Source organism: Cyanistes caeruleus, chromosome 1, assembly GCF_971803275.1.
Source record: "Cyanistes caeruleus chromosome 1, bCyaCae1.hap1.1, whole genome shotgun sequence".
In the NCBI taxonomy this organism is placed as follows: domain Eukaryota; kingdom Metazoa; phylum Chordata; class Aves; order Passeriformes; family Paridae; genus Cyanistes; species Cyanistes caeruleus.
In genome coordinates this window covers 35,161,689-35,189,374 of record NC_141701.1, presented here as the reverse complement: position 1 = coordinate 35,189,374, position 27,686 = coordinate 35,161,689, and the positions used below count along the sequence as shown (strand labels likewise).

The window sequence follows — 27,686 nt, the reverse complement described above, 5'->3', positions numbered from 1 at the left end:
CCTCCTACTAGACCAGATTGCTCAGAGATCCATTCATCCTGGTCTTGAACACCCCCAGGGATGGGGCACTCATAATTTCTCAGGACAACCTGTTCCAGTGCCTCATCACCCTTACAATGAGGAATTTCTTCCTAATATCTAATCTAAATCTACCCTCTTTCCATTTATTTCTACACATCAGCTTTGACTTGCTCTCCAGGAATGTCACTGGTTTTTCTTTGTTCTCACACTACTATGTCCATGAAGAGATGTCCATGGAGATTTTTTCTGTGTCACAAACATCTCCAGGTAGTCCTGGATCTGCCTTGGGTCAGGAGCCAGGCTGCTGTCATGTCCCCATGGAGCACAGAGTGGCAATGCCATCCTGAGCCTACAGGTCCCATTGCTGTGATGCAGCATGCACTTCAACATCTGGGGAGCTGCGCTGTGAACCCAGGCACTGGCTTCATGTGAAGGAAGAAAGCTCTGTAAATTTAAATTTTCTGGCTCTTGACTCTTATTATTTCTGGTCTTAGCCCCAGGTAGTTGTGTTGTTTCTTCTGAAGCTTCTGTACTTTGTGCCATGGGGACAAGAGTGAGCAAAGGTGGGAACTTCTTGTTACCTGAGTGACCAGATCAAGAAACCATAGTCTGAGGACTATAATTAAGGAGCTGTCATCTGTGTGGTCCTGCACAGGCTAATGGAGGGAGAGAGAGAGAGAGACACTCACAATGGGCAATTCAAATACTCTTATGGCTGAATCTCCCCCTGGAAGGGCTTTTAATTTCTCTTTGACTGTGTGGGGAATCCGTAGCAGCTACAGTTCTAAACTGGATGCCTTAGCTCAGTGCCCAAAATTATGCTGGATGTATCTGGCTCTTTGCTTCTTTTTCTCTCAGCTTTGTTATTGACAAGAGCTTGCCAGTAAATAAGTGTTTGCAAAAATGATCTTGGGCAAATGAGTCATTTTAAAGATGAAAATGAGTCATTTTAAGGTGGGTGGGGTTTTACATACTCCCTGGAGGATTTTTCTGAGGGCCATCAGCAGAACAACAGACTTTGCAATATTGAGTATGTGGGGGCCTGTTGGTTGGTGTCTTCTTTGTGGATGTGGTCCTTAGTGACATGTAGGAACTTGTGGGTGAGAAGGGCTTTGGAAGATCTGTCCCTTGATCAGGCACTGGGAAATCAGGTAGACTCCTCTGAGTGCCAAGCACTTAGGAACCGGAGTTCCTCTGACATTCTGCCTTCAGCTGTAAGAGACAGCCACAAGTCTGAGGAAGGTCACTGCTGACAGGATTTTCATCCCTCTCTGTTCAACCCAGGGCCTGTTTGCAGTCTGTGGTTTGCTGACGGGCTGCTACCTCTGCTGCTGCCTCTGCTGCTGTTTCAACTGCTGCTGTGGAAAGTGTAAACCGAAGGCACCTGACGGGGAGCAGCAGGAGTTTTGTGTGTCTCCAGAAGATTTGGAAGAGCAAATTAAGAACGACATGGAAAGAGGTATGTATTGTAGGAGCTTACCATGTGGCAAAGCTGTTCAAAATAATCTTTAAAGCCAGAACCAGATGTTCTGCTCACAATGCTGAGGCTGCTTCCAGACTTCAGTGGAGACATGCCAATTCACTCTAGCTAAGACCACAACCCAGCAAACTTCACAAATTATGTATTAATGAAAAACCAAACTTATAGGACTTAAAACTAAGTATCTCCTGTATCTCTTACGAGATACTTACACAATAAAAATCTTATAGCTTATTTTAAGAGACAGTGTTCACCCTGCAGCCCCCATGCCCATGTTGCTTCTTATCCTAGATCCTATACTCATATATTAGACTCTGCTGGACTGGTGCTGTCACACCTGATTGGCCTGAATAAATGGTCATTCGGACTTTAGTTCTGCAAAATTTATCCCTGCTTGTGGTGGATATTGTACCCATTTAAGAGTAGGCTTCAAGAAAAGATGCGAGGTTTCCAACAGTAAGGTTGTGCAGTAACCCAGGAGAGTCTGCATGGGAGTTACCATGGTCCTGTCCCTCTGCCATCCAGGCCCCAAGCTGCTCACTTTCTTCTGCACTGGCAGTAGCAATTGTACCTTACCCAGGCCTTGGATAAAATCCAGGTGTAAACTAAGCCTCTCAAAAATGTGTGTAGTTCCTGGCCCATTTAATTCTCTGATGTGCTACATGGTGGAGTAGGCAAGTGCTAACTCAGGGGCAAGAGGAACAGGGAACTTGGGAGCCAGGAACATGGGCCTGTGGCAGCAGGTCAACCTCTTTTTTGGCTTTGCTGATTCCCCCAGATGTACATTCAGGTTTTGGCTGTGCCAAGGGATGATGGAGGTGCATTCCTAATTTGGCACTAGCATGGGATACATGCTTTGAACAAAGAGGTCTGTCCTAGTGTGCCAAAGAAGGGCAGTTTTGCCTTCATATTCAGGGGAAGTAGAAACATCTCAAACTGGATAGATATGAACAGGGTGAGAGATGCAGTGAGCCCTGCTCCAGCAATAAGAACCCAAGGCACCAGGGAAAGACTCAGAACACTTTTCTATAAACTAGAAATACTTTTTATACTAACTATGATTAAGGTTATGCGTTTTTTATGAGGAAGGACCTAAAAAGTCAGCTCACTCTTTTTCCCTTCTATTGTTATGGAAGATCTTATACTGTTATATTCTTACGTTTATTATGCTTAAAATAGCACTGCCAGATTGCAAATGTCATGTTCCCTTAGCAGCAAGAAATTTTTCCCCCCCAGCTTTTCACACAAATTTACCCTTCCATAAATATGTAACAAAACACTTGTAGTAGTTGAAACAAATGCTATTTTTATAACTGTTACGCCAACGTGTGGTGGTGTTTTTAAATTGATTTTGCCTAGAGGCATATCAAGGTAAACACAGTCAGCTTAAAAACTGATCATACTTGATCAGTCTCTGCAAAGTCAGTAAAAACTACAAGTAAAAACTTTATAACCACAATACCTTATTTGAGACAAATCTAATAAACTCTATGACACTAGGCACCTGAAAAGTGCAAATCTAAAATGGGTCTTGCTCTTCATGAGTCTATGATACCAAAGCCAAGTCTGAAGTAGAAGGATGGACTTTGAAGAATCAGTATGATTAATTTCTGCCCATTTTGTTAATATTATTTTTTTAAAATTTGGTTTATTTTTAATTTTAATTCTCCCTCAAAATCCAGCACAAAATTCCCCAGTGGCAGAAAAATAACAGCTCTGTCCTTCTGGCACAGGTACCAGAAGATATTGGTATTCTTTAACTTTAGGCCCCTTGACATCTCTTTATTCTCACCAAGTCCCACTGAGACCAGTCTTAAAAATTAATTTTAAATGTTTAGCAAAGTACCAGTCTGAAAAATTAACATAATGTGGAATTTCATTTTTTAAGTATTTGGAAGACAATACTAAACATATAGGTAGGGTCTGAAGAAAACTAGATATTTATACTTTTCCTACTGTCCTCTCCAGTCTTGCTACAGTTTCCTCCTAGTCAAAACCAGCAAGTCTCAGTAAAGTAGCATTCTCTTTATTTTAGAAGAGAGCAATGTATAAGGAATAAAAATAAAAGCTTTATGATACAGGGTAACACAAGCATCTTTTCTGCAGTTGAAAGGAAAACACACAATGCACTTAGGAAAAAAAATAAATAAATTATAACCAGACCAAAGTGTGCTTCCTCCCTTCCTTCTTTCCTTGTCATCCCAGCTTCAGGCATGCTGACCAGAAAGACACAGCTGACTTTTAGAATAGCAAAGACTGTGCATTTTTGAATGTTGATCCATATAAATTAATACTCATGCCTTCCTTTAGGTAAATAATAGAAATTTTCCTGTATGTAATTCAGAAACAAACTGTAATCACTTGTGCAGCAGATTTAATTTTGGAAGAGGAGATTCTATTAGGATCCAAGTTCTTTGCATGTCCTCTAAGCACAGACTGAGCATTCTACCCAGTAATTAATTTCTTTGCTTCCTGCTGTCTTCAGCATCTACAGTATTGCTAACCAGAACTTCTTGCTGAGGTCAAAATGTAGATTTTCAAGCCAATCAGTCATTGCTTTTCTGAGGAATGCATCATTGATAAAGCATCACAATTCCTGATACTAAAAACCTCTGAGACTGAGCCCTTAGCATTTGTGCTCAGTGGGAGCTGCCTGGTGCTGTCTGTACTGCTCAAGAGTTGAGTTTTAGACTTCAACTATCAAACTGTCACAACTATAATAATTTTTCAGTTCTTCACATGTCTTAGTCACAAAATTAAGGTTTTACGCAGTTTATTTCATTCCTCAAACTAACATAACATAAAACATAATTATTAGTGAAAAAGAAAGAGCTGAGGCCAAAGATTCAGTGATCCATTTTCTAAAATGTAAGAGAAAAGTGAGTTGCCTCTATAATCAACACAATCATGCCAAAGGCTTAAATTCTGTTGAAATGCTACTTCTCTAGAAAAAGAGAATTTCTAGGGGAAATTATATTCCTCTAGAAGAAGGTTTTAGTCAAATAAATTTGACTAGCTCTAGTGCTCAGCTAGTTCAATGTCTTCCTTGAGAGCCTTGTTTTACAGCATGTACCTCCAGGGGTAACATGACCATCAGAACTAAAGGAAATTAGGGGTTTGCAAGCCCTGGAACACACTTAGCTTACAAGGATTTCTCCTCACAACTATTGATTTGTACCAGAATACTCTGACATAATATGGAGCAGAAGACCAAAAATTAAATGTTATATTTGGGTTATTACATTTTAAACATGACATTTTTTAGTGTCTCAGATCAAACATGACATTAGAAAGATGCAAGATAAGGTAATCTTGGTATCATGCCATGATGTTACAGGTAACCTGTCAAAATGCACTGGCAGAGGAAAGTACCACTCGCTTGTCTGCAGCACAGACACGTGCAACATTTCATCACTTTCCCACACACATGGAGCAGGTTGACAGATTTTGCTTCCACTGAAGTTGAGGGCAAAATTTCTGTTAACTTTTGTGTTCCTGGAGGAGGTGGCATTGGAATTTGGACTGCCTTTGTACTTCAGGCTGTAATGATGCACTCAAAGCAGTTTGGCAGGTCTGTTCTCTCCTGTTCAGTTATCACTGTAAGAACAAAGCAAGGCATTTCTAGACCAACTTTTATTTTACAGAAAATGAATTCTGAGAGAGAAAAAAAAAAAAAAGAAAAAGAATAAAAGAACCTGAGTAGAAAAATACTTTCCCAACTCAGATGCAATAAGTTTTTATCACTTCATTGTCTCCTCCACACTCCATATGATACAAATGTAGGCGAACAGTGAGCAGGAGCTATCTATAGAAAGCAGTTTAAACTGTGAATTCTGCCTCACCTCCATTCTGCAGCTTGCCATTAGCAGACTATATTTGTACAGTTTATTATGCCACGGGTCTCTGTTCTTCTAAAAAACCCTATCATAAATCTGAGAAGGGTGCAAGCAGCAAAATGCTTGGTGAAGGTGTCAGCTAAGAGCCGTCTGCAGATCAGCTGAAGGCAACGTGACAGATTTGCAGTGGGTCCTGTTCTGTTGCACACCTGGGTATCACAGCAAAATGAACTGCTAATCTCTGCCCTCCATCAACAATCTTACAGAAAATGAACAACTTGGAGGCAGAAGTGGGTGGGAAGGAATGCTGCTCAGAAATCTAGAAAACACACAGCAACTTAAAAATGGATCGGAACTGCCAAACTAATATGAGCCTGAGCTGAGCTCAAAGCATTAATTACTCACATACTTTTAGAAGTTATGAAACATGTCTGTCTTTGACCTTGTGTCTAAATATGGAATTGCCCATACAGAGAAGCTGCCTGGCATTTAATCATTCTTGCCTTTCACCTTGACAGAGTCAAAGTTGTTCTGCCCCCACTGAGTGGAAGCCGTATGGCACGCAATTAGATTCCTGCTCTGGGTTAAGTTACTCCTGTACATTACATCTTTTGCCCATGATTCATCCCATCAACTGTCATGTAAACAGAAGGAAATGTCAGATGAGATTTTTTTCCTGAACATTTGGTCATTTGGCAGAAAAAGTCATAATTTGTAGTCAATTACTGTGAAAGCTATGTTAGTATCAAGATATAGATAGTCCAAAGTTTTTCATATGAAACACTTCACTAAGATGGCTGAACTTGTAAAACTCAGTCTATGAGACTTGAGTATTTCTCTCCCTCCGAAAAACATGCAGGTTGGAAAGAGGCAGGTTGGAAGGGCAACCAAACCTTGTTTTTTATCAGATGGAACAGAGTAGCCATCAAGGAACTCTGTAAAGACTTACTTCTACTTTCCTCCACTCTACAACAAATGCATTTTTTAATAGATATATTGGAAAAGCAAACATAAAATCGCACAGAGTGAAAAAGTACACAGCAGTGAGGATTTATATAGTGACAATATAAAGTTTTGGTAGTTCCAAATTCATTAAAATAGTAATCCCAGAACCCTATTGCACATACATTACGTAAGACTTCAAATTCAATTTAGCATTTTTATTTAACTAGCTGGCTTTCAGGATATATATGATTTCTCTCCTCTCAAGTGTATTACTATTACTGCTCACGCACTTTTAACTCTCCTCTTTCTTTACTGCTAACTCTGCCTTCTTCAAGACTCATTTCTGTCCCATTCTCACAAACACTGTCAAGGTTAGTGCTTGCTGACTCACAACAGCACTGATTTTATTCAGCCATTTGTAGGAACAGCCACTTGCTATTAGAACAGGCAGGAACCTTTGGCCTGCAAGCTCTGCAAAGCACAAGGCACAGCAAATGTCCAGTCTAACAGCAGCAGCAGCAGCAACACCCAGAAATCTGCCACTGTATGAGAAGTAGGAGTAAGAGCATTTGTAGGCTTGGTGTGGGCAGTGACACCTTACTAGTACTCACACAGCTGTCTATGAAACCAAATTGAGCTGCAACCAGAACAGCAAATGAAATGTCATGATGCTAACAAGAAATCTGACTTTGGTAGCAAATGAAGGGTTCTTAAAGTAATCTTTGTTGTCCTCTCCAATTTAGATGGAGAAACTCCTATTACGCTTCAGCCGACTAACGTAACTGAGAAGACACAACTGATTGGGGACAGCCATCGGAGCTATCGCACAGAGTCCTAGAGCAGGCGAGCGACCTGTTGGTGCTTCTCACTGAGTCTCACAGTGAGAAAAACATGTGTTAAGTTCTGCAGCCTGTATTCATAGTTGTCTTTAAGCTAATCAAGAGTAATCTGAGAGCAACTTCCTACCGAGGCAGAACCTCCCTCTATGCTACTTCCAATACCTGCACTGTGTATGGAGATACATATGGCCTGTATGGAGCATGCTGGTCTCTCACAGCTTCACATTATCTTTCTCTCCATTAATATTCCCTTTGGTATAACTGGTCTCCTCCCTGCTCTCATTTGTAGTTTCACCTCCCAGACACAGTCCTGAGTCCCTTTATGGGCACACTGGCTGTCTCTCCCTGCTCCAGGAACTTGCATGCAGCAGTTTTACTGGATGTGAAACATTCCGTGAGGGAGCCCCAGAAGTGCTCTTTAGCCGGCCTCAGGGAGAAAGCTGGTGGCAAGACAGATGGGACTCTCCTAGCCAGAGAGGAAGTGCTCTTTGGAGGGCAGCTGAACCAAGACAAAGTGCTAGGAGATTTTTCTGATGGTTGTTTTATTGCAGGTCACTCCAAATCCAGGAGCCTCATCCATAAAAAAATCTGCAAACCCATGAGACAGTGGGCAAAGACCAGGGGAAATGGAAGGCTGGTCCTAGGCTGTCCCAGAGCCTCTCTCCTCCTCCCACAGCTCCTCCTTTTGGTTCGCAGCCAACGGCTTTCTGCCAGCTGGCTTATTCCACCATGCCCTCAGCGTGTGGCGGTACTGCCCTGCTGGCACTGGGCTGGGAGCCATCACAGCAGCACAGGCACTGGGGCTGTGGGAGCAGCAAGGACTTGGCAGGGAAAGCAGGCAGCAAAGGAGTGACCGTCCTCCTCACCAGCTCATTGGGGTAGGACTGAAACCTCCCTCCTGTGCCAGGCACAGGGCCTGTAAGAGCACATGGCATGATTTTAAATAAAGAGGCAGGAATGAGGTGTATGTTCAGATGTACCGCTGCACAAATCAGTGGAGATACATGTGGGTATGGCTAAAGGAAGCATGAAGAACTTAGGCCACTAATTCATAAGAGCTAAAGGAATACCTCTAAGATCTTAAGCTTAGCACCTCACTGATTTGACATAGTAGCTTAAGCCTGAGGCAGCTGAATTTCTCCTTATTGATCATTTTACATCAATCATTGTGAGTTCTGTGTATTTGCTATTTTTGCATGCTGTGGTCTAAAGGGGCTCACAGTGTTCCAGTAAATTATACAGACTGGTGAATATATACCTAGCTAAAAGTGTTGTTTCCTTGCTTAAAGTTGGATCCCGCAGTTGTGAAAAATTATTATCATCCTTCTATCACCTTTGAAGTCAAATGTCATCCAGCTAAATATATGGGAAAAGAATGTGTTTTATAGAACCAGCTGTAACTCCAAAGTCAAGACATATTACTTTCAATGTTTCTTTAAAAGTCCCATAACACAAGGATATTTTCAAGACCATTATTTCCTGTTCAGGTTATATATCTGTTCTCTGGATGCAGGCACTGGGGACAGCCAACATGCACACTGCCCTCAGAAATGGCCCTGGTTTTCTGCTTCAGAAAAGAGGGAAGATCCTGGCATGGCCAGAGTTGTGCACAGACACTCGCTTCCCTCCTAGTCACAGGCTCTCCTTTGTCCTCAGTTACAATGATTTTGGGAACCACTTGTATGTATGTAACTCCAGACCGCCATCCTACCTGCCCACTGGGGATGTGCCCATCCAACCCAGTGGTGCCAGGAGAGGGGGGCTGGTGACACCATCCTGCCACTGAGGAGACATGACCCCAGCGGTAGCAGAGTGCTGCACATCTTCCCATCGGGGGGATGGATCAGACAGCACTGGGGTGCTGAGAGATGGACAGAGGCCAGAGACTAGGTATGTGCTGTGGACACCAGCACACACACTCCTCTTTTGGCTTTCTTCATTATTCCCCTTTTCAGGGTGTTTGTTCTGGCATGGGATGTTATCCCCAATGAAGGAGTATGGAGAGTACATAATAAATCTGCAGGTGAAGTAATTTCCTAAGTTTCACTGTCTAGTAGAGAAATTTAGTGTGAAAATGTCCAAATGTTACCTAGTGACTATTTCCAGCAGAGAGCTGAAAGAGGCACTGGGAGAAAAGTCTGGTGTAAAGCTACGTTCTATATGTGGAATCCTTTCCCATGTGAAATCCATCCTCCTTTTCCCATGGAAGTCACTGGGAATTGCACCCTTGATTTCGACAACAGCTATAGAGCAGGCCTAAAGCCAGAGAGGAAGAAGTAAATCCCATAAGACCAAAAGCAACTGGGGAATTTTTTCACATGCAACACCACTGATGTGTCTAGAGGGCCAGAGCCAAAGTTCACCATAATCAAGGAAATTTTCTCTATCAGCCTGAGATGTACAGCAAGTCATGTGGCTCTTATTTACACTTTCTAAATGAGAGCTTATTCTTGGGAAAAGAAAAATTTTTGTTCTCACAGTGTGAAGCAAAGATGGACAAGCTGCTGCATGTTTGCAAGTCTCATTTACAGACACAGGGTTCTGTACAGAAGAGCCACAACACATTATCTCAGCAAAAAAACCTCAGAACAAACCAGTGACCAAGCCTCTGAGGGGGTTGTCCAGGACCTGCAGCTTAGAGATCTGAGTGTCTAAACTTTTAATTTCAAATGGGAAACTTAGTTTTAAAAGTATCAGAGCATTTCTCTCTTACTGATGTGAAGATCAGCTATTCTAAGGACACGTGGAGAAAGGATGAAAAAGGATTTCAGGACTTAGCTCTTCAGTGTGATTTTACTCCTTTTTCTGCTTTTCAGAAAAGTTCCTAACGTGAACACATGCTAATATTATTTGTTTTTGTGTACAGTCAAGTTGCACACCCAGAAATCTTCTCAAAAAGTACAGAGTCTCAATTTTTTTCTCTGTTTTGCTACATTTATTTATATGTAAACTTCCATGTATTCTATTCAAATCTACCTTGGCTGTCAATCACTGTGACTAAATAAAGGTTGTACATATGAATTGTAGCATTCCCTTTACCTTGCCACGCTATAAACAACTTCATTCCGGTAACAGCTTGAGAAGCTGTTGAGACAGCTGTCCAAAGTTATAGCTTTGCAACCTGGCAAGTGTCGAATGGCAACTCAGGATTTCCCCACAGAGGAACTAGCTCTTGGATTGCAGCAGATGTGCTTGCCCATGCAAAGCAGCCAGGGCTATGGCCGCACATTGTAAGTCCTTCACTTAATGCAGAATGCTTGTAAAAAAAATCATGAGTGTGACAAAGTGATGTAACACTAGTAGTTTTACTTGAATCAGTGCCTACATGGAACAATTTCCCCCTGCAAAAGGTGTGTGCAGAGAACAGAACCATGGCACTGCTGAGGGCAACAGCAGACATCCTGAGACACCCAGCACCTCACTCTGGTGTTTTGCATCTGCTCAAGGACCAGCGCAGACTGCCAGATAATCTAGGCGTGCTACAATATACTAATATTTCTCACTAGGTTGGTATCGAGCCTCTGTGACCACAAAAGCCCAAGCATTTGAAAAATGGACAAGGGGCAACTGTTTTGGATAGATGTATTCTCAAAGATCTGTTCCTTTGTGTGCTTAGATATTAACACATATCCAGGTTCATTCAAAACACCAAACAGAAGAGGCAGCATAGACAATTTAAGGTGTACGACCATGTAACTAGTTATTTAGGTAGTTTGTGCACTTTTACTCCCCACAACAAGTTTGTGGGATAAGCCACAATGCTTAATACAAAAAACTTCAATCATAACTGTATGTCACTTAATTTGATTGCCTACCTTGTATAAGAATGAATACCAATATTATTTAAGCCAAAAAGAATTACATCTCTGCCTCTTTGTAGAATAAAATCATTAAAAAGAAGTGAAGAAACATGCTAAACTGAGTACAGGTAAAATTATTGATTTATTTTTCTATGTTATCATTTCCTGTAGAAAAGAGTGTGCTGTTATGAACCAGAGAGAAATGACCAGATAACCATAACAACCTTGCTTCCCTCCACAAACTGAAGTCAGCTCAGTCATCACATCCGGCTTCTCCTTTCACTTTGAGACATGAATGGGTACAGAGTTTGGTACGAGAGGACTCAGTCCTTCATGCCAGTTTCACCCATCTCAGGGTTGGGAAGGCAGGAAGATGGGACAACTGTGTGGTAGCTGACACCTGTAATAGATAGACACTGGTAAACACATGAAATTTTCAAGTAAGGGAGTTGACTAATCTTAGAATGAGTTGGGTAGGAAGGGACTTTAAATATCATTCATTTCCAACCCCCGGCCATGGGCAGGGATGTGCCCTGTCCAGCCTGGACTTGAACACTTCAGCTGGCTAGATGTATTCCTTTTGTGGCAGTATGTACAGATACAGCCCTATGCTGTAAAAACAGTGTCTAGACATTTGGAAGAGAGGAGACTTGGAAAAATGACCCTCAGAATTTCAACATCCTAATTAGATGCGATGAGACAAAGGGATCTCAGCCGGTATCCTCCTGCACTGACTTGCTGTGGCACGATGAAATACGAACACACGTCTTGTTCTCCTTTAGAAATTCAGGCGTTGGCAGTCCTGCATTAGGCGCAGCATTTCCTGCTCCCGCAGGAACAGCCGCTCCTGAGAGCGAGACATAGCGCATAGGCTTGGTTTGCGAACTCTTTGAGCAAAGCAACCATATCTGCAAAAGGTAAAAGAGAAATTGTTGAAAAAAAAAAAAAAAGAGTAGCGTCTCCTTCGAGCCGGAATCGAACCAGCGACCTAAGGATTCCCGTGGGGCGCAACCGCTACAGTCCTCCGCTCTACCAGCTGAGCTATCGAAGGGACCTGCCACTCAGGGCGCCGCCGCGCACCAAGACCGCCGCCGGCTCGCCTCGCGCCTGCGCAGCACGCGCTACTTTCGGGCGGGCCTTACGGCCGGGCGCTGGGCGGGGCGGGAACGCCGGGAGCGCCCCCTGCAGGCAGGGCGGGACGGGGCCCGGCCCGTGAGGGGCGCCGGGGCTGCTCGGGGTGCGCCGCGGCCTTGCTCTCGCTATAGGGGATAGCGGTAATACTACCTAACGTGCGGGGCCAGTGGCGCAATGGATAACGCGTCTGACTACGGATCAGAAGATTGTAGGTTCGACTCCTGCCTGGCTCGCATATTTTTTACGTTTTCGGCCCTGGTTGCGTGTTGAAGGGGTCATGATTTTCCAGCTGATCTCACCATCCTGGCTCCTTACATTCCTCGTCTTTTGTTCCTTTTTTCCTCTTCTTTTTCCCCATCTGATCTCATCATCCTGACTTCATGAGGAACTGGAGTGACAGGACAAGGAGTAACAGGTACAAAATGAGAGGGGAAATTTAGATTAGAGATCTGGAAGAAATTTTTTGCTGGCAGGCTGGTGAGACACTGCAACAGGTTTCCCAGGGAGGTTGTGCGGCTCACAGCTCTGGCAGTGTTCAGGACTAGGTCTTGAGCAAGGCATGATAAAGCCGGAAAAAGGCAAGCATGGCCTACTGGGAGGGGTACCTGTCCCTGACAGCCGGGTTACGACCAAATGACCTGTCAGGTCCCTTCCAGCCCCTTAAAATTCTATGATTCTATGATTTAACCCATTTGTCTGCCTGGTACTGCTGTGTTTCCCAAAGCAAAACACTACTGTAGGCTTAATTTTTTATTTTTTTTATTTTTTTCCCCCCAAATGAACTCAATTAACACACCATTACATTACACAGGGGAGAAACCTTCTGGCCCTGGGAGAGGAGCAGGGTACTCCACATTGGCCTGACACTCTGGTTACTCGCACAGATGGCATCAAATAAAACAACCAGGAGATCTCTGAAGGCAGCAAGCAATACTGCTGTGATTAGGAATGTTGTTTACGTTCTAATTATCCCTTAGTCTTCAGAAGTGCGAAAACATCCTTGTGCAGTTGCATGAAAGGTGTGTGATTTTGCAACAAAACCCAAACATTTTTCGTTTATGTAAAGGCTATGCAGTGTATAAAGAAGAGCTTGCAAGCGGGTGAAGTGAGGAAGGAATTCCCAATGATTAGTTTTGAGAGCATGCCTTAGCTTCAGAGTAGCCAGTTACGGAATCATAGAATGGTTTGGGTTGAAAGGGGCCTTTAAAGGTTGCCTACTTCCAACCTTCCTGCAATGAGCAGGGACACTGGGTATCTGCAACTCAATCAGGTTGCTCAGAGGCCCCAACCTTGTTCATGTTCTCAGGGAGGGGGCATTCACTACCTGTCTGGGCAATCTCTTCCACTGCTTCATGAACCCCACTATAAAGAATTCCTTCCTTATATCCAGTTTGAGCCCACCCTCTTTCAGTTCAAAGCCATTACCCCTTGTCCTATTATTACATTCCCATGGAAAAAGTCTCTCTCCTCGGAACTCCTTTAGGTACTGGAAAGTGCTCTGAGGTCTCCCGGGAGCTGTCTCTAGGCTGAACATCCGAAATTCTCTCAGCCTGACTTCACAGGAGAGTTGCTTCTACCCTCTGATCACATTTGTGTCCCTCCTCTGGACTTGCTCCATCAACTCCATGTCTTTCCTGTGCTGAGACCCGCGGAACTGGATGCAGCAGTGTGTGCACTCAAATTTCCCAAATGAAGTGGTGCACGGCGGAATGAATAAATAACTGCGGTAGCTCATGAGGGCTGCTAATACTTGGAAGTGACGTGTGCGTGTTGCTGTGAAGGGCCCTGCTTTTCCTTTAAAAGGCACGGCTGCGCTAAAAAGCATACAGTCCAGTACAGAGGCAGAAACCGAACCTCTGATGTCCGAATTCAGACTTGGAGGGGTAAACCATTACGCCATTAGCTTCTCAGCCTGCCACAGCCCCGGACGCTGTGCAATGACCGGACCCTGTTCCCGCCTCTGCGCCCCGTGAGGGCCGGCGCCGCCAGGAGCACGCGCGGAGCCGCGCGCGGGGCGGGGCCCGGCGGCGGCTTCTGCGGCCGCTGGGGGGCGGCGGCTGTGTCCCTTCGATAGCTCAGCTGGTAGAGCGGAGGACTGTAGAGGCCGCGCCCCGCGGGAATCCTTAGGTCGCTGGTTCGATTCCGGCTCGAAGGAGACGCCGAATTTTTCTTTTCTGGGACCGGAGCGCGGCTTTGTTTCCACTCAGGAAGACGCTCCTAAAGCAGTTTATAAACACCTGTGATACGCAAGCGATTAATTTTTTTTTTTCTTTTTTCTTTTTTTTTCTCCTGAGAGGAAACAAAAAAAAAAAAAGAAAATACCGCAAAGAAGTGACAGCTCTGCAGAAAATACTGCAATACGAATAGCAGCGATGCTTTTGGAAGTGCTTTGTTGTTTTCCGTAATAATATTAGTTATTATTACGTTTGATAAAACTATAATTATTTATTTATTAATGAAATTTAATAAATAATATATTGTTGTAATCACAGAATTGTTAGGATTGGACAGGACCTCTGGAGACCTCCCTGCTCAGGTAGAATCACCTAGAGCAGTTTACACAGGAATGCATCTGGATGGGTTTTGAATGTCTCCAGAGAGGGAGATTCCATTGCCTCCCTGGGCATCCTGTTCCAGTGCTCTCCCATCCTCACTGTAAGGAAGTTCTTCCTCATGTTGAGATGGAATTTCTGGTGCTTCAGCTGATGGCTGTTGCTCCTTGTCCTGTCACTGGGCACTTCTGAAAAGAGTCTGGCACCATCCTCATGGCACCCGTCTCTGAGATAGATACTTATATGACCTAATGAGATCCCTTCTCAATTTAATAATATATATTTGGCATTCTCCTATGTGAAGCCAAAAGTAATTAAGCATTTTTAGTTCAGTCTTAGCTAGTTTTATTAGGTCTTCTTTCCCATGGTGATCCTTTGTATTCCATTCTGGACAGTCTCTTCTTGTTTTGAAAGTTGCTTTATGTGATGCCAAATAATCTGTATTAATTTGGCTTTCTGTGATGCCAGATAATCCTTATAAATGAGGGCTGTGAGCGCCCTGGCTGACAGGAGTGGAAAAAAGTCCTCCACCATCTCTTGACTTAAGGTGGCAGATGTGATATTTGGTCCTTTGGATGTGCCAAAAAGGGTGACATGGGATGTTCTAGCAGAATGTGGAGCAGAGGGAGAAGGGTCATAGAGATCCCACAGAAGGGGTTTAATGGAGACAAATGTGGGCTTCCTTAGGACATAGTTAATAAAAGAGCCAGCACTCATACTCTGTTTTTAATCTCCTGTGTTCTATTGTTTCCTTTTTCCTTCAAGTCTTCTTTTCCATTACAGGTGCTACGTGGGGTGCAGAAAAACATGCTTGGCAACAGCTCCTGGCTTGGAGAGAGTAAACGTGTCTGAAAGCGTCCAAATCTGTCTGCATAACAGGGGGAGAATGGAAGTGAAGTTTTCTCCTTCAACAGAACCCCAAGTGAGTCTTCTCTCTGTGTGGGAGTGTTTCTCTGGGGCAGACTTCAGATATGAGAGCAAGGAAGAACCACTCTCTGTGGGAATACAGTACAAGTAAGATTATCAGCATGGAAATAGATTTATAAAGTTCAGCAGGAGTCAGACCTGCACACTTTGCTTCTCTTTGTGTGTTATCCCCATGGCCCCAGATACCTCTTTATTAATTAGTATGTTTTTGTGTATGTGTATGGACAAAGACCATACACCAACAACAACCTTTTCTCCCTTCTTTTCCATCATGGTGCACTGTATCCCTCTCAGGAACTGTCCCATGAATGACCCAGTATGAAAACCTGCCTTTTAGGGAACTGAGGCATCTCAGTGGGCATAAATTGAAGAAAACATTCATTTCCTTAGCTGTTGTCCACACAACTTAATACTCACTAGCAGTCAAAACTGAATCCACAGTCCAAATGCACATTCCTGTGCCATTCCCTGGTGTGGGGCAGGGCACAGACTCCATCTAGGGCTAAAGATTTATTTTATTCCCAAGATTCAGTCCTTCCTATATGAATGTCTCTAAACTCCTTTGTTCCTTTTCACTGGTTCAGTGGCAACTCTTTTCACTTCTAAAGGATAGCTCACAAACTAAAAGCACACACAGACCTTCTTCAAGAGAAGGAATCATTCCCTTTCTCCCTCTCTGTGAGAGATATGAGATATCCATCTCTATGACATTTTTTCTCTCCCACTCACTCAGAAGGAATTGACATGCATGCATTTCTGTGTAAGAGTGTAATACACCTGAGGGAGAATGAAAGCCAGGAAAATAAAACCAAAACAAACAAAAACAAAAAACCCTCACAAAATGTCCTGGTCTCAGGACTTATTTTATGCTAAGCAACTATTGTGCCTCTTGAGCTACAGCCTGTTACATTCATGTGACTGTTTGGCTCAGTTTCCCATTCTTGTAGGACATGCTCATGGATATAAAGGTACTGTTTTTCACTACAGTAGCAAACTAGTCAGTGGTCGCTTGATAGTGTAACTTGTGCAATACTTCATTTAGGTGCAAGTTACTAGTGACAGTCATCTGCAAATGCATAATTATTTTTGTATCTGGTCTCCAGCGAGATCCAATAATGAGCTCTGTGTGTACAGTCAAGTCATTTGTATCACTTAATGAAAGATTCCAGATTATAAAAACCCCAATCATACAACATTTCACTCAGATACACTTGGTTGGTTACCAGAGTAGAGCACTTCAGGGGATAATAAAGGGATGAGGGGTTTTTAAATAGCCTGATGGGTACAGGGGGAACACCTGCTGCAACAGAAAGGAAATTTTCAGGTCCTGTCTTGTAAGAAAATGTTTGTTTGTGTTTCAAACGAAAGCTGTCCCTTTTGCTGGAGAAAGGGAAAACAGAATAAATCTCATGGAAGCATGAGGATAGAAAGTTTCAGTCTGCCTGAAGGATTTCAAAGGAGAGATGGCGAAAATGTTCCTGCACAACAAGGTGCTTCCTGATGGATGCAGTTTGAGATATGTGGCATGTGCATAGACAAGATGTTCTGCAGATTGCAAAGGTGGGAAATCACTGGAAACAAAAGAGCACTTTCGTGATATTTTTAGTACCTGACACTTTATTACTTCTTTACTGAGGTATTCTTTGTCAGTGTATCTATTTTGAATATTGTAATCACATGCTTCTTTTTGTACTTCACCTGACCTAAGTGGGATTTCAGGGTCACCCAACTATCACTCAGCTATCAGCAGCTCTATCAGCTCACATACTGGGCACTTAAGACATAATTTTTATCTCCCTGGGACGTTCCCCTGTCTTATTTCAGCAGGAGAAGTGGGCTAAATGAGCATCCTCCACGGTCAGCCAAGCTGGAGCGTGACAGTGGAAATCTGGAAGATGCTGGGAAAAGACTTGAATATTGGAAGTTCCCAGTGGGGTTGGGAAAGATCCATGTAATAAATTCTTTTCAAAAATAAGTCTGTTTGGAGGTAAAATTGACCCAATAGAAAACTCCCAAGGATGCCGAGCAGGATGTGTGGGTATCATATAAAGGAACACAAATTCACATCTCCAGCTTTTGAACAAGACGCTTGGTTGTTGGTTAGTTTTGGGTTTTGGGTTTTTTTTTAATTACCCAAGCTTCCCAGTTTTCCCTCCACCTACGCACAGAAGAATGGGTGGGAACCGTGAGGAAGACTAGAGTTAGGAAGGCAAGGAGTATAAAATTGAAAAGAACGAGCCAGGTAGGAGTCGAACCTACAATCTTCTGATCCGTAGTCAGACGCGTTATCCATTGCGCCACTGGCCCCCAGCTGTTTGATGCTTTACGTGTGGGTGGTGCTGTATTGCCCCACAGGGACGCAGGGGACGCCTTTTCTGATGCGTGGCACCACCAAAATGCAGAGGTTGCACAGTGGAAATCCCAACATCTGTGTCCAAGCTCCATATCTGATATTGCTTCACTGTGATGAAGAGTTTTGCAAGTGTAAGCTGAAAATAAGCCCCATTTTGTCACCTGCTGCAATATCTATGCTGAAAGGAAAACAGGGAAAACATCATAATATCATCCAATTCACATATTCTGGCATGTTCACATCTGTCAGAGTGCCCCTTCATCCATAAACCCTGTTGTCTCCCTGCCCCTAGCAGACATTTGTGCCAGCTTAGCCTTTCTGCTCCCCTGGTGTCTGGAGGAGGAATCCCAGCTTGTGGGAGAAGGAGGTGGAATCTGCTGCTTCTATGGCTCTGTAGCAGACCAGCCTTGTAGCTTTCACTCCACATCTGGTCCTCCTTCTGGGAAGGACCCCAGACCAGACAGACGGGGCCTGCAGGGCTCGGACCGACAGAGAGCTGGTCTGCTCCGAGGGATAAGGGCATCTCTGAAGGCTGTCAGACAGCATCAGCACCTCATCTTCCAGGCAGCCATCATGCCACTGTCACATCCATACCTCTCCCGTTACAACACGCCTGACTCACATCAGCAGGTTGGTTCCTGCCCCGACCTCTGAATTACTCTTGGTCTCTACCCCATAATTTTCTCCCGCAGCTCAGCTGCCAGAGATGATGCTCTTTGAACTGTCCAAACAGGCTTTGCCTCTGAATTCATGCAGAGCATCACGTTGGTGCTTCAACAAAGGTGACTGTTGTCTCAGCGACTGTGGTCTTGGTCACTTGATATATTCCACAAAGACCACGAGGTCACAGAACTGGTTTTCCAGTTTTTACTCATCACATGCAAAATAGATTTTGCTTCTCCAAGAAGAGATGGGGACTTATGACATTTTAGATTCAGCTTCAGGATTTCTTGCTGACACTTGCTGCCTGCTTTTCTGAGCCCTTTGCTTACCTTGTGGCAGTCAAATGTGTTGATCCATCACTGAGAATAACTTGATGTCAGTGAGCTGCAAGCTTCTTTCCCATAGTAGCCTTTGATGTTTGAGTTCTGGCCTGACAATTTTTTCAGGCTTTTATGGGCAGGTCTGTACCAGAGAGAGACAGGATACTGGGAAAAAACTCCATATATTCAGCTCTAGTTTCATTAGGCCAATGAAAACCAAATCGAAACAGTGTTGTACATTAGGGAGCTTGGGAAAGAACATGGATGTCACTTTTCTCCATTCCTTAGAAGCAGGATGGGATTCATGCTACCTGCTGCCATGGAAAATGCTGGGAGCTGTTGGAATCAGACATTTATTGACACAACCCTATTTAAACATGCATTGCTACTGTACCTTCCAGCAGCAGTGATTTTGCCTGACTACTATGATAAATGGTGGCTTTTGGTTTGACTTACTTGTGAGTGCTCCTTCTAGTCATGGACTATCTTGTGGGATACTGAAGGTGTTATGTTCTGGATAATAATAAGGAAGTTGAGAATGAAGTTTGAAAGGAGGATAAGCAGCTCTTTAGTCCAAAGTAAAGAGATTCCCCCTTCCCCTCCCCTTTTCTCCACTGCTCTCAAGTACACAGCTTGCCTTGTCCTAGCTATAGTTGTGTGTGGGCACTCGAGGCACCTGAGTCAGCTTGATAATCCAACAGGGTGAGTAATTTTCCAATGGTCAGTGAAGTGAATCATCTCAGATGGTGCTAATGAGGGGACCAGACCTTGCACTCAGGCCAACACAAGGTAGGTGAGAGGCCCAGGCTGCCCTCTCCTGCTGGCCAGGGCAGCTCAGCCTCTTGCAAGTGCTTGCCAAACTGCAGCCTGGAGGAGCAGTGTTGTGCTGAGGTAATGAAGAAAAAGGCATGGAGTGGGAGCAAGGAGTGAGAAGTGGAGAACATGTTCAATAGGTGAGAGGTAGAACTGCTGTCTGTGTCCACAGACAGCTCACTTTAGACCTGTTCTTTCCAATCTCTCTTCATTTTTGTCCTTGCTCAATTTACTTTGTGTAGGTGCAAATAAGGTGGGTAGTGAAGATGAGGCCAAATTCCTGCCTCAGGCTGGTGCAGGGGGATAAACTGGGAGGAGCAGATCTATAAGCAAGGATGTGCAAATAACTTCTCTCTTGCAACTGTTTGTTGGGTTTTTTTCCCCTGAATTAACCAGAAAAACCACAAAGTGAATGAAAGGGGCTGAGCATGTCCAAATGGGTGGTGGTTGTATAATAACAGGAAGGATGTAATTGAAAACAAAAGTTTGCAGGGGTAGAGGTGGTGCCTTTTTCTACTTGGACATCTTGGACTCACACCTATTCCTCCAGCTGGCAGCTAGAGAGAAGATCCACTGCATGCCCAGGCCAGGTGGGATAGAGGGCTTCCACGTAGGAGCTCAGAGATCCCAGGGATGCTACCCCTCCTGCAGTGATGGGATGAAGAGTGATATTAGAGAAAGATAATCTCTCAGATTTCTGTGTAATAACAACAGAATTTCTCTGAGCTTCTCCGTTTTGCCTAATGCAGCATGTACTGCATTCCAAAACAGCTGTATTATGGTGTCTGGCAATTCAGAAAGCAGGACCCAGTGAGATGGGCCCTGCTTGGACCATAGAAAAGGCTGCAGCCAAGACTAATGGTTTGAGACAAAGCCTAGATGAAGTAGCAAACAATGCAAATGTCTGGAGAAAGCTGGAGCCAGAGCTGGGAATTCAGGCTAGTGGACCAATAAGAGAGTGAATACATGTAAGAACTAGAAATGTCATCTCTAGAAGACATTTCTCCTTGCCTGTTGTCGAGGTGAGAGCATGGGGGCTGCATCCAAAGGAAGGGATATTGCTTTGGATATTCACACACAATGCTGTGGATTTCGTGGAGAACAAGCTGACAACCCAGAGTGCTGGTAAGGCGCCTCGAGCTCTACGTGGAGTTTTACCACATCCTTTGGCAAGGAAGAAGTCATTAGTATCCAATTACACTGAAATCATACTTAATACAAGACAGGTTAAGACAAAAAGAAAATAAAAACATATAGTCACTGTTGCCAAGACAGATAAACTTATAAAAGAGGTAGGTGGGGAAATGAGAGAAAACAAGGCTTCAGTTACTGGCTTTGAAGATTAAATCAGCATGGCTATTCCCTCATATCCAGGCATTTTGCTGCAGGCTCTCCTGACATAGTAAGGAGCAGACAGCCTACCTTCCTCCACACCTTACGCCTCAGGCTGTGTTGTCCAAGAAGCTTTTTCTTTGTTCTGGGGGAACAAAGCACTTCTCATGTTCTAAAAAATTTTCGGCTAAAACTCCAAATTTTTCCAATCCATCAAATTTCACTAATTTGGTATAGAGCTCTTCCTATTTCTTCCCTATTCAACAGACGGGATGGTCTTTCCTCTTGGCAAAAATAAGAATGATTTCATTCCTTTAGCATTACCTGGCCAGCTAACAATACCTTGGCTCCAGTGCTAAGCCTGAGTTCTGTCATGGGAAAGGCACTGGCTTGATGTCTCAATGCCACGATTTTCTTTTTCTCCCTTTTTTTTTTTTTTTCTTCTGTAATAATGTAAACATCTTTGAAAAACATTCTTTGACCTGCCTGCTATTGTTGTTCTGGTGGGCATACAGCCCACCAGAGCATCATCACATCACAACAGAATGTATTCAGCCTTGGTTTGGAAGGGGATGTGTTGCTTCAAGCTAGTGCTGGGAATAGAAATGAGGGGAGCAGTCCCTGCCTGCTCAAGCAGAGACTGCTCCCTGGTTGGTGGGACTTGTCGTTTCAGGGAGACACCCAGACAGTTCACCTCTTCATGAAAGGGGATAAAGGAGATGAAAGTTGATGTGGGAAGGATAAGAAGCAGGTTGCTGTGGTGCTGCAAAGTAGCAGAGGAGGTGGAGGCATTGCACTGGGCTTGAGAAATCACTTCTAAAGGACTTGTTCAATGTAGACAGCATTCTGGGGCTTACTGCTGTGCATGCACATACAGTCTCCTTCCTTATCCTCTTGTGTCTTTTTCCCTTTGCTTCTTCCACTTCACTCAGAAAACGTTGTCCTGCCAGTCTTACAAAGTGGCCTCACACAGGGACCACACGTTGCTACTCATTAGCTAGCTGGCAGCACTGTTTCCTCCCTAAACTGGAAGGAAATGGTTCAGCACCTTTCTTCCGTCCTGCATGGCTCCTACAGCATTTGGGGTGGAGGGAGGACTGGGGACAACACCAGGCTTGGGTCAGAGACAAGAGGATTTCTTGCCTCCCACATGCTGGACGTGCTTCCCCAAGAAATCTGTGAAGGAAAGGCTGAAAATGAGAGCACCAAGATGTAGAAAGGTGGAGCTTCCTGCTTTCCCCATTGGCTCCTTGAGAAGCTCTGTTTTTCAGTTTCCATCTTCATGTACCTTGGAGGTCAGGTGTAAAGAATATTTCAGATAACATAGGAACATGTTAACAAGTCACCAGAGAAAGAATGAGAGATTTGGCACCTTCTTCCTGCCTGACTGGATGACACCTGACTTGTTAAAGAGACATACTTCCCTGAAAGGGATGGATGACTTCAGTTCTGGGAATGAACATCCTGTCTGGACACATTCCAGAAGCCCAAGGAACTAGCTGTGAGATCTGACATATCAATGAATGCAACCTGAAACATTTCATGCAGAGGAGGTTCTAAGGAAGCATCGCCTCTTCTCAGGAATATCACCTGAATACCTGATGATGGGTGAGAGGTCTTGCCAATTTGGATCAGCAAGAATAGGAGCCTGTATAGTTGGGGTTTTTTTAAGTATTACATAAATATAATCTATTTTGGATGGATATTAATGGATTTGTCATGGATAAATTATTTTATTCTTATTCTTACTTCATCTCTTCTGGATTAAGTGGGATTTCAGTGTTACTGATTGCCTGCTGACATTGCTAGCTGAAGATGACTGTGAACGGTTACCCTGTGGCCACCTAGCTCATGTCAGGCTCCTTGCCATGTTCTCTGGAATGCTAAAGGTTATGATTGTTGTGTCTGCCCCATTTTGGCTGCAGGAATGAGGTCCCTGGTGAGTACCTCTAATGAAGGTCAGGGATGGCAGAGGCATCCTCTGCTGGCAAAAGCAGCTGTGGAATGGGACAAAGGCTCTGGGCATGACTCCTGAGATTCCTCAATGTGTCTCTCAGGGGTCCAATAAGAAGTTTACTGATGAGTAGAAACCTCCCCCCGCCCCCCCCACCGCCCCGCCAAAATGCCGTCTCCTTTGAGCTGTAATTAAAACCAGTGACAAAGGATTACTCTGAAAGCACTGCAGCCTTCTGTCCTGGGAACTGAGCTATCAAAAGATGAGAGATGCAGTCCTGAGAGAAACTCCCAGCAAGATCTCACAGGAGCCCCAGTCCCAGCAGCATGATGGCAAGTAGCAGATCCATCTCTGTGGGATATGGGGAACCAAGGCCTAAAAGGCGCCTTGAATACAAATTTCTGCACAAAACAATGCTGCTGCATAGCTGTCAGCTTGTTGTGAAGTGCTTCATAGCAATGATTAGGGATGGAAATAGCACCAAGGCCATACGACGTGGGTAACTGGAAGAGATGTGATTTGTAGTCTACTCTTATATAAATCTATTAGCACTGCCTCATGTTTGCATTACAGGCTTTGGAATTGTCAGAAGCATCAGAACAAGGCTGTGTACTGCTCCAGTTGTCACCTCTTACCTAAGGATTATATGAAGTAAGATTGTCTGCACACCTACAACAGGATAGAGATGAAGGGAGCTGACCCCACAGCATTACAAAAAGAGCAAAACTAGTGACATGAGGAAGCAAAACTTGCAATAAGCAGATCCATCAGAGACTCTGTCTTTACACCACCTTTCCTTGTTTGCAGGCTTCATTAGCAGAGCAGCTCTAAATGCTGTGACAATGGAAATGCACAGCAGCTCTGGCACTGATCCTATGCTCTGCTTTGTCCTCCCTGTGCCCTGCATATGCCTGTTTTCTCCCCCACTTGTCTTCTTCTGATCCAAAGGGTGGCAGTGACAGGGGATGTGGAGTCAGTGGTGCCCTATTTTTCCAGCTTCTTGACCACAGTTGCGGGGACAAAGGAGCACATTCAGCTCACAGCAGCACATCTTCCCTTACATCCAGTGCTGGAGCAGCCTCCCTCAGTGCTGATGGCTGGGGTCACAGGGGGGTCACCCTCCAGGCTGATGACAATCTCTGTAGGCTGCATCAGGGAGAGAATTTTGGAAGGAGAGGAAGACAGCCAGCCCCAACTCTTTGTCTTACACCCAGATCATTCTATTAGACTGTTATGCTGCTGTCTATTGCCATGAGCTATTGGTTCATATTGCCCAATCCTGACTACAGAGGGTAGAACTGTGTAGTGAGAGATGTGCATCCTCAGTCAGCACAAGCAAAACTCAGATCTTACTGCAAAGCTGCCCCCTCCGTGGCAAGGTCAAGGCTTTTTAGGAGACATAAAAATTCTGAATTATTCTACGGTGAAAGGACTTGCTGTGCACCCTTTCTTCCCTTGCATTCCCTAAACTCTGCCAGAATGAGAAGAGCTGACTCCTAGGGAACAGCCTGGTGTGGGGAGAGGGTGATGCAACACCACGTGTGTGGACATGGGCCGACGTGCTTGAGATGCTTCCTGAAGTGATAATTCAAAAGGACGTTAATGCAATAAACTGCTGCTTGGTACAATGAACACAATGTCACAGTGGATGGCATTCCTGATTGTAGCTAAAAGTGCCTGGCTTGAAGGCTTTTCCTTGTTTTCCTTGCATATGCCTGCATCTCTCTCTCAAGTGCTATGCTCCCCTATGCTCACAAAAGTCTCATGTGAAGGAGTGGGTGAAAGAACCTGACTGGAAAATGGCCAAAAGGGAAACTTTCTCTTATCTGACTTTCAAAAGGAAAGAAAAGGTATTGGTGCTCAGGAATGAAGAGTCATGCTGGTTTTGCTATATGCCTTGAAAGCATTTACAAGGCATATGGGTATATAGCAAAAGGAAATAAAAGGAAAACAGAGGAATTTGGAAAAAAAAACAACAACCCCTAAGAACATTTGTTACCTTTGCCACCAGCCACTTGATAAATAGACACTTCAGTTCTGGTAGCAGCTTACTGTGTGAAAGCATTCCTGCTCACAAACACAGTATTTTTCTTTAGCTGTAATATGGAAATATTTGACCCTTTATCTTCAAGCACTGAATCTCTATTCTGTCCTGAAAGAATGACCCTCAAGATGGATGAGAACATTACCTAGACCATCCTGGGGAGCTGGATGGAGTGTCAGCAGATCTCCGGTTTGGTATAAAGTTTGTGCTGAGTACAAACTTAAAATCAGTCTCTCCTTTGAACTATGGACCTGAGTATTGTCCTGGAAAAAAAAAATAAAAATATCTGCAGTCCTCTGCTCTGCCAGCTGAGCAATGGAGAGCATTCTGAAATAGCATCAAGAGTGGCTTATGTCAAGCAGACCAAGGCTAGGGAGAAACCTGACACTGGGACAGGGCTGTATCCCTGTGAAGTGATGAGCTGATGCCAGCTGGGACGCCTGAGCTGGATTTGTGCTGTGAAACACAAGTCTGTCCCTACTGAACATCACTCTCCTTTCCTACTGACAGAGCTGGGGCTGCAGCAGTGCTGCAGCAATAGTGCTGCTGCTATTGCCCGTTAAGTCCAGAGCAAGAAACAAATCTGTCACCCAGTCAAAAATCATGTTGCTAAAGCTCTGCAACCCTTTTCCTTATATTCTGGTATGCTTAGGAGGCCCCCTAGCACTGCCCCTGCTATGCTACCTCTGTTCCTCCCCACTGCCCCAGCACCAACTCCCGCACTCCAGTAAAAAACATCCCTGTTATTCCACAAAATGCAGGTACTTGAGGAGGATTTACCATTCCTACCTTTCTGCTAGTACGGGAGACATGGAGCTGTGAATTACAAACAGGCTCTCATGGGATGCTGTAATAGCAAAATAGAGGGAAAAGGGTCAGGGGTGCATTTGAAAAGCAGAGGGTTGTGTTAGAATAGTAAAGTACTTGGTTGCTTACTCTTTTAAAGGAAGTGAGATTTTCCCACTTTTCTAACTGGTGTGCTCTCCCCTTTTTCTAACTGCTTTTGTTTTACTTATATCCTTTCTTCCTTCATGTCTTATTTTCACTGCAGGATATGTTTGGGGGTGTGGAAAAGCAAGCCTGTTCCTGTTATCTGTGAAACTTGTCCCTAGCCTGGGAAAGGACCTATTTTTAGGTAGACAGTAGTACAGCACTGTTTCTTTCCCACATTCAATAATTCCTTCAGTCCTTTGGACATACTTTTATGCCTTGGCTGTGAAATATGGATCTCTTCCTAGCAGTGATGTGTGGAGGGAATAAGGATTTGGGAATCTCCAGGTTTGTAAAGTTGCATATGGTTTGGGGACATGCTGAACTGTTTGTTTCATTTTTGTTATCCTACATCCAGTCTTCTCAGGTTCACTGATTTTGATACTTTTGAAAATACAGATATTTGCAAGGAACATGATAAATGCCTCATGTTAATCACCTTGCAGGGTCACCTTGCCTGCCTGAAGGGTATGGCCTGACCACCAGTTCTCATCCTGACCTTGAGGACTCTGAGGAAACCAGGACCTTCTTTCAGGAGGGTTTTGTTTCCCTGTGTCCCCTAAAGCTGGGTGACAGGTTCATGCTGGCTTGCTGGCACTGCTGGAGGGCAGAAGGAAGCCAAAGGATCTTTTTTGTCCCAGGCAGACACATGGGGCAGTGACCTCAAGTTTTAGTATCACAATGATGGAAGAACCACAGCATGCAGGAATGAGTCCTTGATGCAGTTTGTCCACAGACTCTGACTGTTTTCAGGGTCTTTTAATCCAAATCTCTGAGGTTTGTCTGCTATAATTCATCTTGGTACCACTGATTAATTTGGTACAGAAGTTATTATCTAATACATATGCCCTTTTATCCCATATTTCCACTGTTTTTCTGCAATCCAGGTCCTTGAGTGTGGATAAGCCCAGAGCAGGCTGCTTTTGAGCACAGTTCAGCTCAGGGCAGTGTCCACCCTCTATTAAAAAGAAAAGGACAGACATCCTCCCTCTGTGTGTTCTTTGCAGCTTGTGCCTGAAATCTCATGTCCTGTACATTTGATGTGCTCCCAGTGACTCACCCTTGGAAATGCTTTGAGCTTTCCTTTTCTGCTGTGATTTCATGTGCAAAAGAAACTTTCTAAAGATGTCATTGTCTCCTGTGCTGGTCTTTGTTTTCTTGGAGATCTGAAACCAACCCTCAGACTGTTTTTAGAAGGTCTCCAAATACTGACCGCATATGGCCTGTCATCACATATGAAGTACACAAAGACAAATATATATGTGTGTGTGTGTGTGTGTGTGTGTGTATGTGTGTGTTGAGTGAAAAAAAGTCAGCCTCAAAAAGCAACTGTTTTTCAAAGCACTTGTCTCTGTTGCAAAAGCTCTCTTTGGCTGCATAAATTGAATCACACACAAGAGTAGTCTCAGTATTTATCATGGAGTGTATATGGATCACAATAAAATCATGAAATGCAAAATATAATTTGTAGTTTGCACTTGTATAGGTAGGAGGGCTTCATCTTGTAGCTGGCTTGTCGGCTCAGTAAGTTGTTGCCAATGTAAGTGAAATCTGAATCTCCAACATGCTGGCTTGTAGGTGGGAATGCCAGTGCTTGCCACCCGCTCCTGAGGAACTGTTCACAGCACAGTGAATGGGCACAGACAAAAGGTGAGATTGATGGAGAACATCCCCTAGCCTCCC

General features: G+C 44.1%; 2 protein-coding genes and 4 non-coding genes across 19 annotated transcripts in view; 4 read left to right on the top strand and 2 right to left on the bottom strand.

The window, feature by feature from the left end:
• The window catches only part of DNAJC5B (DnaJ heat shock protein family (Hsp40) member C5 beta), a 56,613-nt gene extending 46,471 nt beyond the window's left edge, over positions 1 to 10,142 (top strand). For all 12 annotated transcript variants that reach the window (XM_023920972.2, XM_086886762.1, XM_086886756.1 and 9 more), the window contains 2 exons: positions 1,306 to 1,480; positions 7,026 to 10,142. In XM_023920972.2, the coding sequence (XP_023776740.1) occupies positions 1,306 to 1,480; positions 7,026 to 7,120 (270 nt within the window). In that variant the 3' untranslated portion in view covers positions 7,121 to 10,142. The remainder of the gene's footprint in view (positions 1 to 1,305; positions 1,481 to 7,025) is intronic.
• A 1,739-nt stretch (positions 10,143 to 11,881) lies between these two features.
• TRNAY-GUA (transfer RNA tyrosine (anticodon GUA)) lies at positions 11,882 to 11,972 on the bottom strand. The gene is given in 2 exon segments: positions 11,882 to 11,917; positions 11,936 to 11,972. It is a non-coding gene; the product is annotated as a tRNA-Tyr (tRNA).
• Positions 11,973 to 12,112: 140 nt separating this feature from the next.
• TRIM55 (tripartite motif containing 55) overlaps positions 12,113 to 27,686 on the top strand; it is a 55,087-nt gene continuing 39,513 nt past the window's right edge. The window contains exons 1-3 of one of the 3 annotated variants that reach the window (XM_086886633.1): positions 12,113 to 12,470; positions 15,391 to 15,529; positions 16,903 to 17,094. The gene's annotated coding sequence lies outside the window, so the exon portion shown is untranslated. The remainder of the gene's footprint in view (positions 12,471 to 15,390; positions 15,530 to 16,902; positions 17,095 to 27,686) is intronic. The other 2 variants (XM_086886629.1, XM_086886626.1) reach the window with 2 other exon arrangements.
• On the top strand, positions 12,216 to 12,288 carry TRNAR-ACG (transfer RNA arginine (anticodon ACG)). Its single transcript has one exon. It is a non-coding gene; the product is annotated as a tRNA-Arg (tRNA).
• TRNAY-GUA (transfer RNA tyrosine (anticodon GUA)) lies at positions 14,120 to 14,210 on the top strand. Its single transcript is given in 2 exon segments — positions 14,120 to 14,156; positions 14,175 to 14,210. It is a non-coding gene; the product is annotated as a tRNA-Tyr (tRNA).
• On the bottom strand, positions 17,769 to 17,841 carry TRNAR-ACG (transfer RNA arginine (anticodon ACG)). Its single transcript has one exon. It is a non-coding gene; the product is annotated as a tRNA-Arg (tRNA).